The sequence below is a fragment of the Lampetra planeri genome, unplaced genomic scaffold, assembly GCF_965212315.1.
Source record: "Lampetra planeri unplaced genomic scaffold, kcLamPlan1.2.h2 scaffold_494, whole genome shotgun sequence".
Taxonomy (NCBI): domain Eukaryota; kingdom Metazoa; phylum Chordata; class Hyperoartia; order Petromyzontiformes; family Petromyzontidae; genus Lampetra; species Lampetra planeri.
The window spans coordinates 11687-24361 of record NW_027615317.1 but is presented as its reverse complement, the minus strand read 5'-3'; the positions used below and the strand labels follow the sequence as shown (position 1 = coordinate 24361).

Sequence of the window (12675 nt, the reverse complement as noted above, 5' to 3'; positions counted from 1 at the left end):
CCAATACCGAAAGCAGCGTTCTGAGTGGCTATTTTGTCCCTTGTACTTGGATCAACGGGTGAGGCTTGTTAACATTCCATTATCTGCTTCGTGATTGCTTTAGAGTTGAGCTCAAGCCTGCCAATCAGATAGCAACGTTTATGAATATCAATAAAGGTCTAGACCATCCCCCGCCTTCACAAACTGGGTTTACCTTTTACATTTTATTAGCTGAGAAGAGGACCTGCTGCTCTTAACCCCGCTTCACAACCCCAATTTAAAGTAATGTAAGTCTATTTTATCTTCCTTATTATTCAAAAAAGACAAAGATACGACATTGCCTGACTTTGTTATAGCGAACAACTCCGGTCGAATGAAGTTGTCAAGTCATGAAGCACCTGACGTGCCGTTTCTTCCTGTGTCAGAAATAAATGCGCTGTGTCTAGTTTCTTGAAGAGCGAAGTGCAAGGGCTTATTGTTGCTAAAGTGAGTCCAATCCTCGTCCAATTCTATCCAATAACCAAATGAGGAAAAAGTTCAGTGAGTGGGCGTTTTCAGCCTGGAGCGGAGAATTCCCTTCCTGTCCTAACAACACGTCGTTTGCTGCGTTTATGGCGACATGTTCCCACAGTCGCAAATCGCAGCTAAGAACCTCATGTCCAGGTGACAGGCGGTTATCGGACTATCGGTTTTCAGACCCTACCTGTCATCAGGTGAGCGGAATACGTTTCGTCACTTTCTGGTTTAGCTAATATACATTTCTTACGCTTTATAATGGATGAACTGTGAGATTTAAAATTCTATGTCATTATATGGTCATAATGATCGTGTTTTACTGTGCTTAGTTAATATTTGATTTATCCTACACACAGGCCTTGTTCATGTGGGCAGGAAGGGAACAGCAATTTGGTGTGTATGGAGTTTCAGAAATATTTTATACATTCCTATTTTTCCTTGGTGTAGAAACATGGCTCATGTTGGTGAAGAGGATGTGAGGAGTTCTGAGGACTCTATGGATGCCCTAAAACTCTTTTCAAAGAGGTAATAATAGTCCCCTGATGATGTCTGATTCCCTGACAGAAGTCTTTGTCCCTGACAAATTCATTGAAAGTTTATTTTACATAAATAAAGTGAGCGTGTGTGTACTAACTTTCCAGACATGGTACACTGAACCACACACCCCTGACAGGGCGGTGTAACACAGACCTAAAAGATACCGTAGACGGGGGTTAAAATCACCTGCTTTACCATTTCTCTCCATTCTATACTCACTTTTGGTGAAGCTTGTCTGTGTCTTGGTGACACAGCAAGAAATACTGTGGCAACTGCCACCTGGCCTGAAAGCAAAGAGACATAATATAATAATTATATTGACTGAAAATTATATATTGACAGTCATGATGCATTTTCTTTTATCATTCCTTTTTGGGAAAATTCAGGCTGTGACTGTTAGTGGTGGGTGCATGAAGCATCACTCCCTCTCATCCCCTCCGCCACTCCATCCACCAATCCTTGGGAATCTTGCGTCCTTCCAGTCGTGGGAACAGAAGCGACTTCAGACTCTAATCGAACTAGAGCGGCATGTCATCGTAGACCTGCCTAATGAGACTTAGTTAATGAAGTCTCTGAGGCTTTGTTTTAACCACTGATCTGTCAAACTAGAAGATGTAATGCTGCCCAGCAGGTTTCAGATCTTTTCAAAGAGTGTTCATGATGTTTTCAGGCAGGATGCACAAGCTGCCAGCAGGAATAGGAGAGCAGAGGAAACTGACTCTGTTTCTAGCAGCAGCAAAGCCACAGGCGTCAACCCACACTGCTACAGGATGGACTACCCCTCCATGGGAACCTGTCTGATAATTAACAATAAGAACTTTGACAAACACACAGGTAAGTTCACCCGTTCAACCAATCATGCTCACACCTGTCGAACTCAGTCACAGCCACTTGCACAAATTCCCTGAGCTCAGTCATGTAGATAGCTGGTGTTTCTCAGGCGTCTCATTCATTTCCCCAACGGACAGTCACACCTGATTATAAAGATGGTCCGTGTCGGCACGTGTGAACCACTTGACTTTTCATTTTCAGAGAGTTCAACTCTAATGTATTTCATTTGCTTTTACTAATTATCTTGGTACTTGAGAGTGAAAATGAAAATGCTAATTGTATTTTCCTTATCAAAGTGAAGAGGGGGGGCACATTAAGATGAAGATGTGATAGGAATAGACTGATGGCTTTACTGAACAGTTTATTGGTATCGTGAGAATGAACAATATGTAAATACAGTCAGCAAGTCCTGTCTTGCCAATGTTTCAGAAAGGGGAAGTGTAGACAATCCAGAGATAGACACACTTGACTTGCAGTCACTGCTGACTCAGTGTCATCCGTTGTCTTGCACTCGAATATAGTAGTTCATGACTGAAGTATTTCTGTGTGTGCTCCTCTCCAGGGATGAGCTCTCGGAATGGGACGGATGTTGATGCTGCTGCAGCTATAAAAACCTTCTCTAAGCTCGGTTACAAGATCAATGTGGCCTCTAATCTTACTGTGACTCAGATGAAAAGCAAGATTTCCAGCGGTAATAGATTTAATTCTTTGAAGTGTCATTCTAACACCAACAAGATGCTGTTGATATGGTCGCTGTGGTTTGTAAACCTTCTCGAAAGTGTTGGCTGGGTTGACCCTTCTCGTTTGCTGACGCTAACTTATAGTAACCGTCATATTTTTTTATGATTATGATGATAGTAACTTGTTGGATCAGACTATATAAAAGAGTTTTTTTGTTCTGACTGTCTAAATAAGTGTCAGTTACAATTATTCAATATCCCTGAATGAACCAGGCATCTCACCATGTTGTGTCTCCAGTGTCAGAAGAGGACCACAGCTCCAGTGCATCATTTGTGTGTGTGTTGCTAAGTCATGGCAATGAGGGAGTGATTTATGGAACCGACGGCTTTGAAAGGTTTGAAAACCTGACAAAATACTTGAAAGGAGATCGCTGCAAGACCCTGGTGGGGAAACCAAAGCTGTTTTTCATACAGGTGAGTGGATTACACCCCTGGAACCACCACAAGAAGCTTCACCTTGAAATGTATTTTGCTTCAGAAGGTACAAGTGATACTGAGGCATAAACTGGGCTTTTAGAGACATTGTGTTAACATCAAGGCAGATCTTTTCCATGGACGTTCCTGCTTATCCCAGCAGGCCTCATTCTTTACGGCGACAGTGGTGAGGCTTCATAGACAGTGTGGCCTGCTGGCTGAATAGTTGTAAAAGTCATTTACCGCATTTCTTTACTCAGTGTTATCACCAGTGCTAAATATGGACAATTAAACCTTGATTGAGACTATTTTACCTTTATTTTTTAAAACAATGCACCCCTATTACTGAGTCTCACAGATGTTTTAACCGTTCATTTCAGGCATGTCGCGGCTCAGAACTAGATTATGGAACTTCCATTGAGGCTGACAGCGTCGGGGGGCAGACATCAGAAAAGATTCCTGTGGAGGCAGATTTCCTGTACGCCTATTCTACTGCTCCAGGTAATTGATACCTGCCACAGGTGCCCTTTTTTATACTATACAGTTCATCACATGAGTACAGCATCCTCAGCTTGACAGGCTTTAACTGGAATAAACATCTAATGGAACAGATTCTTCATTAACATTTCAGTTTTAATCCAAAAAGGCTTTTAGTGAATGTCCATTTTTCTGCAGCTGCAGTATAAAGCTGCTGCTGATACCTCTGGATTCTTGGCTCTTGACACTGATCCTGCAGGTTACTACTCATGGAGGAACACACAGAACGGCTCGTGGTTCATGCAGTCACTCTGCGAGATGTTGCAGCGTTACAGCGGCGAGCTGGAGCTGATGCAGATCATGACCCGGGTCAACCACAGTGTGGCGCTACACTTTGAATCCGCCTCCAACCTCCCTGGATATAGTGGCAAGAAGCAGATTCCCTGTATCGTCTCCATGTTAACTAAAGAATTTTACTTTCCTGCCTAGGCTAGTTCTACTCGAAACACGACTCTGACTCTCCTGGAGAAGCTACGAACTGTGAACAGGTCATTTTAGCACAACTGCTACATGAGCACATATGTACTTGAAGGTACCTTATCAGTGCAGTATCTCTTCAGTCTGAACTTTTATGCATTTTTCATGTTGTTTAGGATTAATTTTAACCATTTTCAGTAAGTCACACCGTTATCTGTCCCTTTCGATGTTTCTTTAGCATCTTATTCTGTATATCTTATTCTGTTGTAATATATAGTGTATATAGTGCAAGATTGACAACCAGCAGCTATGAAACTTCTTTCAGATATCTGGAATTAGTTGTTTACACATCCAGTTCTGGTGTTTGTCTGGATGTTTTCAATCATACTGTCAATTACTGTACTTTCAGTGGGTGGAATTAAAACATGATGTAAAAGTTATTTCTGGCATGTGTAATCCACAGTATGTTTCACTGGGAAAAATATAATTTCCCACATTATTTCTTCCCCTAATGATATTGTGACTCTGGGCTAAGAAATTCAGGAAACGATCCATTAATGATCCATGAATGTAAAGATGTTTGTACAACATGCAGCCAGTAGAGGAAGCTAGAGACACATTTATTTGGCTCTGAGAGATGTTAATGAATCATCAGATATTCTGAATGTACAGTTAATGGATTTCTGGCTGAATCTAACCATTGAAGCACAGATCACAAGATCCTTCTGTCTGCTTTTCATTCATTCAGGGAGTTTATGCAACGTCATCCACGCCTAGTGGATATATGCCGTAATATGAATGTAAGCTGCCCTGAAAACAATAGTTCATAATAGAAGAAGCATCTTTAAGGCTTATTATCTGCATTTCAACCTTACAATCCAACCATTGCTACTAAACATGAGTCATTCTGAGAGAAATTTCCATTTTAGACCTTAACATTTAACAGAATGTTTGAATCCTATGTAATTTAACGTGCAGTTTCAGTTTAAGTGAAATGAGTCCTTTCAGGCAGGTGCAATACACACACACACACACTCACACACACACACAGTTTCGTTTCCCGCAACAGAGAAACGCTCGTGCACAAGCGCGTTCTCGCGATGCGTTGAAGGAAGTGAAAATGAAATCACTCAAAGATCGTTTATACTTCCGACAGTTATTCAATTCAAACGTTGGTGTCGCCGGAGTTTTAACGGGATTATTATCTGCCGGTAACTAACATTTGGACAATTATTTGTTCCAGAAAATTGGTGAATTGAATTTTTTTACATTTAAATTTATTCATTTGCATTCTCCCACAGGAAGCATTGACATACTCTCGGCTGATAAAGTAACATTCGAAATTTAGTTTATGACCTGTGGACAAAGATAAATAAACTCAATTCCCTGCAGCATACACACATGCAAGCACAATAATATTAAAAAGACGTGTTTGTAAGTTCAACAGTGTTCCTACAATTCACTTTTAGTTTATCAGATGTCCTCATTTATGTGGAATGTATTCATGAAAATGATACATTTCTTACTTAAAGTCACTTCACTGCAGCCTACACATCATACAAACATTAACAGTATTAAATAGCCGTGTTTATAAATTCAGCAGTGTACTTCCATTTTTTCAATCATATTCCTAAAAAAGTACAGGAAATTTTGATTTCCATTAAGTAAAGTCGAGCAGGAAAATAAACGCTGCACAGAAATGTGAGCGGAGTGACACCTCTTCGCTGTTCGCCCGCGCGCGTTGCCGACAGAGCGAGAGCGCGCGCACAGGAGGGGGATTTCCAGCTCGAGCCCCCACTTCCCGTAGAACCTTCTTTTGCTTTCGGTCTGAACACAGAAACAGAAAATAACGACTTTCACTGTTATTTCCTTCTTAAAAACACAAGCAAGTTGTTGTCGCCTGCGGCGTGTGGCTCTGTCAGTGAATCTCCAGGCTGCTCCAACACACAACAGGTAACATGATTTCCGCATATGAAAGTGTTGACTTGTCACAATCCGACTTCCTACCGGACGACATGACGGCTCCGCAGCTCTGTAAGCGAAAGTAATACTGGTGTCCTCTCCGCTTTTGATGGACATGAGTGGGCTCTTATTTTCACTTTTGCCTTTGCTGTGTGTCTCCTCGGCCGGCGTCGGACAGACGCTGAGCTCTCTCTCTCACACACACACACACACACACACACACATACTCGGGAGTGTGTGTCCTGACAAGTGCTACGATCGCTACAAGCTAATGCTCGGTGTTTGATAACACGAAGCGCCAGCAGCTGCATAGTTGTCAGGTTAATCGGTCGTTTAAGCGTAAGAACATGACCCGTGGTCGTGTAGCGTTCAGGTCCTCGCACTAGTGTGTAAATTATAAAACAAAAATGTCCCCTGAAGTCCATGATGAGTCATTTATCATGATGAGCATGGTCTGGACTTTTATTTTTTCGGTTTCATATAATTTGTGGAGGATTTTGTATACTTGTATCATATGCTAATATGTTTACGCAATGGATGTTTGTCGATCTGTATTCAATTGTGTTATTTATTCTGAATTAATTCTCACTTAAGATTTTCAATTTCTTTTTTGCGTTGTGGCTGCACAATGGGTGCAGTGGAGTATTCACCTAGCTGGACAGTAAATATGTTGAGTACGTTCTTGATGGTCTTCAATATGTGGACGAGTTAATGGATTGGCTTAACCAAGTTATTCTATGACCTTTTTATTGTGTTTATTATCATATTATTTATATTACAGTTAGTACTAGTTTAATTTATGCATCATTTGTACTTTTTTCTACCTGAAGAATTTCATCTGTGCTGTACATCACGCACATACAGTATATCTGACAATAAAGTTGACTTTGACTTGTGAATCCACAGATGTAGCACAGGATGTATTTACAGAAGGTAGATGCAGCTGGAAGTTTCAGTAGTGCAGCTTATAAAAGCTATTATATTTTTTCTACTGGGTGTTATGCCGTGTTACCTCATTTGACCTGTTCAGGAGCTCAGTCTCACACTAGGAGCCTGTGTGTTGGTGCAGAGGGGGGTGTCAAGACACATAAATTATAGATATATTGAGTGTTTATTGTGCTGTATCAAATTTCCTCCTGTTGGCTCTTGTCTTTCCCAAAATGTTTGATCTAGTCTTTATCATAGAAAGTTACTCAGGAGTGACTGTGTTAAAACACAGTTATACAGTAACAACAGCAGAGATAAGGGAGTCATTGAAAGCTGTTCCTTCTTGTCATAGTGGGCGTTGAGTTATTTTATGTGAAAATTTACAATTTTATGAATATAATGATCCCATTAGTGTTGCATGTGTGTGCGTACAGATGTTTATGTGCACATGGTTGTGTGTGTATGTGTGTGTGTGCAGCCACAATGCCCGTGGAGAGGATGAGGATGAGGCCGTGGCTGGAGGAACAGATAAATTCCTGTCAGATACCAGGACTTAGATGGGTGAACAAAGTATGTACACACTTGTTTGTGCACACACTCTGTCTATGCATTAAAAGAGAAACCACACATTTGTTTATGCAGCTTGCAGCAAGATGCTGTAAGTTCAAAAGCCGTCATGACTGAACGACAGACAAATGTCTGCAGGAAAAGAGAATCTTCCAGATCCCGTGGATGCACGCTGCCCGTCACGGATGGGACTTGGAGAAAGATGCTCCGCTCTTCATGAGATGGGCCATACACACTGGTAACACTCCGCTCACTACCACCACCCAACAAACAACAAATCAAATGTAAACGTAAAACATAAAAGTGTTCAAGTAGTGTAACTTTTAGACCACATGACCCTTCACTTTAAATATGTATGTTAGTCTGTGTGTACTTGAGGTCACACTGCCTTTGTGTCTCATATTTGAAAAGAAAGATACTACATTTTATATTTTATAGCCTCCATTCTCACTTCCTGGTCAAATTGACATATGGATGCAATATCAGTGTGCGTGCGTGTGTCTACATTTTGTCATTGTCCTTAAGAGCAGATAGAGCGTCTTGCTCCATAAGGTATTTTCAAGTATTTTATCTGTATTTTTACACTTGGAAATGAGTTAAGTTGACCTGCAGCACAGTAGGAAACTTGGTGTTTGTATTGTCACCGGGCATTAAATTTCATCTGTGTGCATCTGCAGTGTCCATTTGTGGTCAGATCACCTTGTTTCCTTTTGCAGAGACCACACTTGCATTGTTGTTTTTATCCAGTGTATTTACTGGCATCGGTTGGTACACGCGTCTCTTGGCAGCGCACGCGTTACTGATATTTGAGTTCCATTGTGGAATATATCGTCTTGTGAGATTAATTTACTAATTCAGAATGAGCGAGATCTGCTGGGTGAGTTAGATTGACTTAATATAAGAAAGAGAGTTTACACAGTGAAGTATTGTCCAAAAATAAAAGAAGAAAGTCAAACATGTTTGTCCATGTTGGTGTTGTAGGAGAATCACAATATTTCTCTGTGGGTATTTCCAAAGTTTCAGTTGTTGTGAAATAACTATCTGCTGTTGTTAACATACAAATGTATTCAAGTTCATGCAGTGGACATCAGTGTCCGCGTTCATTCATCTGTACAAATATTTCATAACCAACAGATGTACATAAGTGAATTGTTGATATTTTGTTTAATCATTGGCAGAGTGGCAGGAAAATGTGCGGAGAAGAACATGATAAAATTCATCATGGACAAATAATTTGTAGTCCTTAACAAGCTTTGGTAGTGAGATTTGATTTTTTTTTTTTATGTCTGCATGTGTAGGTAAATACCAGGAAGGCATTGACCGACCCGATCCAAAGACCTGGAAGGCTAATTTCCGTTGTGCCATGAACAGCCTACCGGACATCGAGGAGGTGAAGGATAAAAGCATCAAAAAGGGAACTAATGCTTTCAGAGTGTATAAGATGCTCTCCTTCTCAGAGAGAAATGTGAAGAAAGGTGAGGGCTGCCTTTTTGTTCTACACATTCTCCCTCAGTAGAAGTATTTGTCTGAGAAGGTTTTCTAAAAGGTGCTTGTCTGTTTTTTAGGGAAGAAGAAGGCCGACAAGGAGGGGAGGTCCAAGGAACTAAAGAGGTAGATAAAACATTTAGAACATCTGTTTTATTCAAAGAAAAATTCTCCTTAATTGGCACCTTGGCAGCTGCGTTGATTTTCCAGCCTCAACATGTTGTGTACGTCACGTAAACATGCAGGTGATTAAATCCTCCTCCTCCTGGTGACGCTATCACTTTCTGGAGAAATGTTGCTGCAGTTGCAGTAAGAGTGATGGCTCATGGATGGGCGAATTGCCAGAAGCACAGCTCCCAAATGTTACTTGAAATTCTTCAGTTTGACCATGACAAATAGCACAGAAATAAATCTCCAGTGATTTGTATTTATCCACCTAAATGAATGTCAAATCCTGGCTTGTTTCAGGTGTTTGGGAATGAGGCACACATGTTGAATGCTGTCTGAAATGCTCTCAGGTGTCTTCTTCAACTCCAGACGGGACTCTTCCTGAGGCTCACGTTGGACCCATCGACTACACCACACAGGAAAAGGTCAAACAGGAAGAAGCAGAGCAGACGGTGATGGACAGAGCCTCAGGTAGCCACAGTGTGTGTCTCTTCTTCAGGCCTGTTTTACTGATAAAGACATCAATCGGTTCGCAGCCTTGTTGATTTTTATTCAGAAGCAGAATACTTTAAATATGCAGCAGACACAGGAGGTTCAAGAAGTTCAATGAACAGTTCAGAGTATAAAAAGAGGTGAATTATACGAGATAAATAAACAGAAGGCTATTTCCACAAAACAACATTTCAAGGGCCATACCGCCACTTTCACCTCCGCTGACTCTAACTGGGTCCTGGACCTCTGCTGTCCACACTGTCATTCGCAAGTGATCAGGTTGGATTTGTTGCATCCACATGCACAACAGCGTTCTGTACTGACCCATGTGCATGGTTGCTCTGGTGATGACATAGATGTCAAAACGTGCATGGGCTGTGTAATACCCCAACCAGTCACGGCGGTAAAGTCGTCCGCCGCACAGGGTGTAGTGGGAACAGTTGAGGGATCTGTAGTACAGGGTGCTACAGATCCTGATGGGCTTCACCGTGCACTGAGAGGTCATCATGATGAAAGGGCCGTACTCGCTTTGATATCAACCAGAGTGTCCAGACTCAGTGGAAATTGACATCTGAATTGCATTTTCAAACCATATCGACATGTGGTTTGTGATCCAACTTAGATTTCATTTGATTTTTGATGTTCAGACTTGAAACATGAAACATGTTTGGATACAGTCTGGATTTGGGGCTGGCTGTGTGATTAAGTATTCAAGACGGAAAAGCAGCCAGAGGTGTTGTAGCAACACAAACCTGTGTTACTGGTGGTGTGGCTCACACAGACACGGGTGTGAACCAGTCTGGCAGGATCTGATGGAGGCTGATATGTGGTTGTTATATAAGAACTGTAGGATCCAGAACTTAATAATGCAGCTTAATATATACAGGGAGTGAAAAATATGTCACTCGTCAATGATGAAAATGTGTGTGTGATATTTGTTTTGGAGACATTACATCAGTAATCAGTCATTTAAAGGACTAACTAATGAGCACCTTAGAATCTGAATCAACGTATGTTTTCAGCCTGTCACGACTCTCTGCTTCTGTCCCATTCAGTATTTCACAGCTCCGCAGACGATCACGTGTTCCCTGGCGAGCAGCTGCCGTTCGTCTGCCAGACAATTGAAGTGACGACAGAGAATGAAGAGCAGACTGTCAGCTCCTCACGCTCGTACCCCACTGCAAATATCTCCCGTGTCTTCATGCTACGGTGAGGCTAAACAACACACACACGTCAGCACATTTCGGAGTGTAAATGGATCAGTCATGGAACCAAGCTTTTTAGAGAGTTCAGGTTCTTACAGAACCACAGTTTAACCTCATATTGGACTGTACCGGGTCAGTGTGCCACAGAAAAGCCCAACATTCACTGATTCACTTATCTTGTACATGTGGCTCTGACATGTCCCCCAGTATTTGTCATTACATCACCCTATTGTGCACAAACTGGTCCAAAACAAGCCGAGGAGAGAGAGTTGAGATGAAAACGAAAACTGCTCACAGCAGCACTGGTTACTAAGTGTGAGTGAGTACAGTGTCCTTTACTTGCAGCTGTGAATACATTTGACTCTCTGAGTGAGTCCAGTCAGGGCGAGTCAGCTCTGTTGCAGTTTGTTTTATTTGTCCATCACCTTCGTATGTTTTGGAGTGGATTAGTATGAATCACATGTTCTGTCCACTGAGCAGATGTTTAAATTAGGAATGCCACAGCTGGATATGAGCCCAATTCATGTTTTTTTTGTTTTAAACAAATATATTTATTACAAATATATTATGTATTATATTATTCACTGTTGTCCTTCCTTCCTGCTCCAATGTTTCATTTCCTGAGCAGGATTTATTTATTTCTGCAGGCAGTGAAACAGATAGTGACGCTGAAGACAACCAGCAGGTGAGTCTGCCATTGCCCACACACACACACACACACACACACACACACACACACACACACATCGATGAATGTTTGAATGAATCATTAACTGGGCTGATCGCCAGAAAAACCAGTTTGTACCTGCTTCAACCTAACAGTGTTGTAGCCACAGTGTTTGAAGAAAGTGAGAACGTGGAGTGGCCTGTGGAAGGATCTGTGGCTGTCAAACATTAACAGTGAAGTTGGAAGTTGTGCTCTTGTTGTACATTGCACCCACAGGGAACACACACACTCACGTTTGTCCGTTGGGACGACTCTTATTGACTCTAACCTTTTACTTGACCCTTACCCATCATCCAGAATCATGTCCTCGAATGATCTTGAGTGAAAGTTCCTGCAGTTGTTTTTGCTGGACGTGGGGTGTTGTTGTTAACTCCTCCTCTGTTTTTTCTTCCTGTTTTGGCGACTGACAGGGCGTCAGTGCCGTATGGAGGAGAGACTGCAGCACATCAGTTCTCAGGGTTCCCTCCTGTACTCTCCCTGGCATGGCCACCTTTTTTAGTCCAAGCAAACCCAACTTCAGGGTGACCAGCACCCGTGAGTCAGCCCCTCTCATCAGCTACCACGCTGACGGCTGGACACAGACCTATAGCCACAGCACTCTCATGTCTCCAACAACGAGTCACACTCATGAGGTGAGGGCCAGCGTCATCATGAAAACCTCAGATGTCACGTCCTCCTGACCTCTGACCTCAGATGTGTAAGTGCCATCGATGCTTCTAGAACATAGGAATGACAGAAAGTGTTGCTTCTGTTCTTGGCCGCCCTGGACCCTCAGAGTACGAGCTTGAAAAACCATCTTTCCTGCAGCTTCTGTCATGAAAATCCCTGCACTTTCCCTTTAAATTAGAGATTGGGCGGCGGCCCGACCTCCCCGTTCATCTATGAGCATGGTGTGTATCTTTTACAGTGTCATGACCATGAGGCTCTGTCTGATGTATGTTGGACAGCATTGCTCACATGGTCTGAAGTATAACTGGTCCTTAAAGGAAAATGCTGTTATTTTTCTCTCACAGAGGCCAAGATGGTTGTAATTAGTGCAGTACTGAACATTCTAGCAAAACGGCTGCAACATAACTTGTATGTAACAAGTTGGTCCAATGATTGTTTTGGCTGCTGACCGGTTCCAGCTGGTTTAAATTGTCCTCCGTCGCTCTGCTCTTTGAACCAGCAT

The 12675-nt window shown here is 42.0% G+C and overlaps 2 protein-coding genes across 2 annotated transcripts; both read left to right on the top strand.

Moving 5' to 3' along the window:
* The first annotated feature begins 1742 nt into the window (after window positions 1–1742).
* Window positions 1743–3983, top strand: LOC144741291 (caspase-3-like). Its single transcript, XM_078623875.1, has 5 exons — window positions 1743–1866; window positions 2426–2554; window positions 2842–3017; window positions 3398–3518; window positions 3754–3983. Exons 1-5 carry the CDS (start codon window positions 1803–1805, stop codon window positions 3981–3983), a joined length of 720 nt encoding a protein of 239 aa, XP_078480001.1. The 5' UTR covers window positions 1743–1802.
* A 3351-nt stretch (window positions 3984–7334) lies between these two features.
* Window positions 7335–12184, top strand: LOC144741292 (interferon regulatory factor 2-like). Its single transcript, XM_078623877.1, is given in 9 exon segments — window positions 7335–7430; window positions 7566–7665; window positions 8726–8902; window positions 8993–9038; window positions 9457–9551; window positions 10628–10746; window positions 10748–10781; window positions 11425–11462; window positions 11915–12184. Coding segments are annotated over 9 exon segments (966 nt in total). The 5' UTR covers window positions 7335–7343.
* The last annotated feature ends 491 nt before the right edge of the window (window positions 12185–12675 follow it).

Bases quoted from the DNA above. Each gene is read 5' to 3' on its own strand.
- LOC144741291 (XM_078623875.1), top strand. From the start codon at position 1,803: ATGGACTACCCCTCCATGGGAACCTGTCTGATAATTAACAATAAGAAC. The intron at 3,018-3,397 runs GTGAGTGGATTA...CGTTCATTTCAG, and splicing joins CAAAGCTGTTTTTCATACAG to GCATGTCGCGGCTCAGAACT. The intron at 3,519-3,753 runs GTAATTGATACC...CTGATCCTGCAG, and splicing joins CGCCTATTCTACTGCTCCAG to GTTACTACTCATGGAGGAAC.